The following is a 344-nucleotide window of genomic DNA, read 5'->3' as shown; positions in this document are numbered from 1 at the left end:
GCTGCAGGAATGGGCTGGAGGCAGAGCCAGGACAGAGCAGCCCCTGCTCCCCCCCTCCTCCATTACCATCTTTCTCGTTGTCCATCCGCACTTTCTTCAGTGCCACCGTCTCGTCCGTCAGCGTGTCCCGGGCACGGTCTGGGGGCAGCACAGGCTGCGTTGGCACCAGGACACACACCTGGGTTCATCCCGACCCCACCTCGGCCCCCCAGCCCAGCTGCAGGGGTGCAACTGGGTGAGCTTCAGGCCCCTCCCGACCTGGGGATCCCAGGGACCCGTGCTGGGATTCTACACGGGGGAACGGCTTCCCAGTGCCAGAGGGCAGGGATGGATGGGATATCGGT

At 65.7% G+C, this 344-nt stretch overlaps 2 protein-coding genes across 2 annotated transcripts in view; one reads left to right on the top strand and one right to left on the bottom strand.

Annotated features, from left to right (window-relative positions):
• The window catches only part of CDK10 (cyclin dependent kinase 10), a 2,555-nt gene extending 2,387 nt beyond the window's left edge, over positions 1 to 168 (bottom strand). Inside the window, exon 1 of the mRNA XM_008639155.2 lies at positions 67 to 168. Within this exon, the coding sequence (XP_008637377.1) occupies positions 67 to 85 (19 nt within the window). The 5' untranslated portion in view covers positions 86 to 168. The remainder of the gene's footprint in view (positions 1 to 66) is intronic.
• Positions 169 to 331: 163 nt separating this feature from the next.
• Positions 332 to 344, top strand: part of CHMP1A (charged multivesicular body protein 1A) — a 5,247-nt gene continuing 5,234 nt past the window's right edge. The window contains exon 1 of the mRNA XM_008639153.2: positions 332 to 342. Coding sequence (XP_008637375.2) covers positions 332 to 342 — 11 coding nt within the window. The remainder of the gene's footprint in view (positions 343 to 344) is intronic.

This window comes from Corvus brachyrhynchos, unplaced genomic scaffold (assembly GCF_000691975.1).
Source record: "Corvus brachyrhynchos isolate BGI_N302 unplaced genomic scaffold, ASM69197v1 scaffold365, whole genome shotgun sequence".
NCBI classification, from domain to species: domain Eukaryota; kingdom Metazoa; phylum Chordata; class Aves; order Passeriformes; family Corvidae; genus Corvus; species Corvus brachyrhynchos.
The sequence above is the reverse complement of the archived record's forward strand: the minus strand, read 5'-3'. Positions and strand labels throughout refer to the sequence as shown.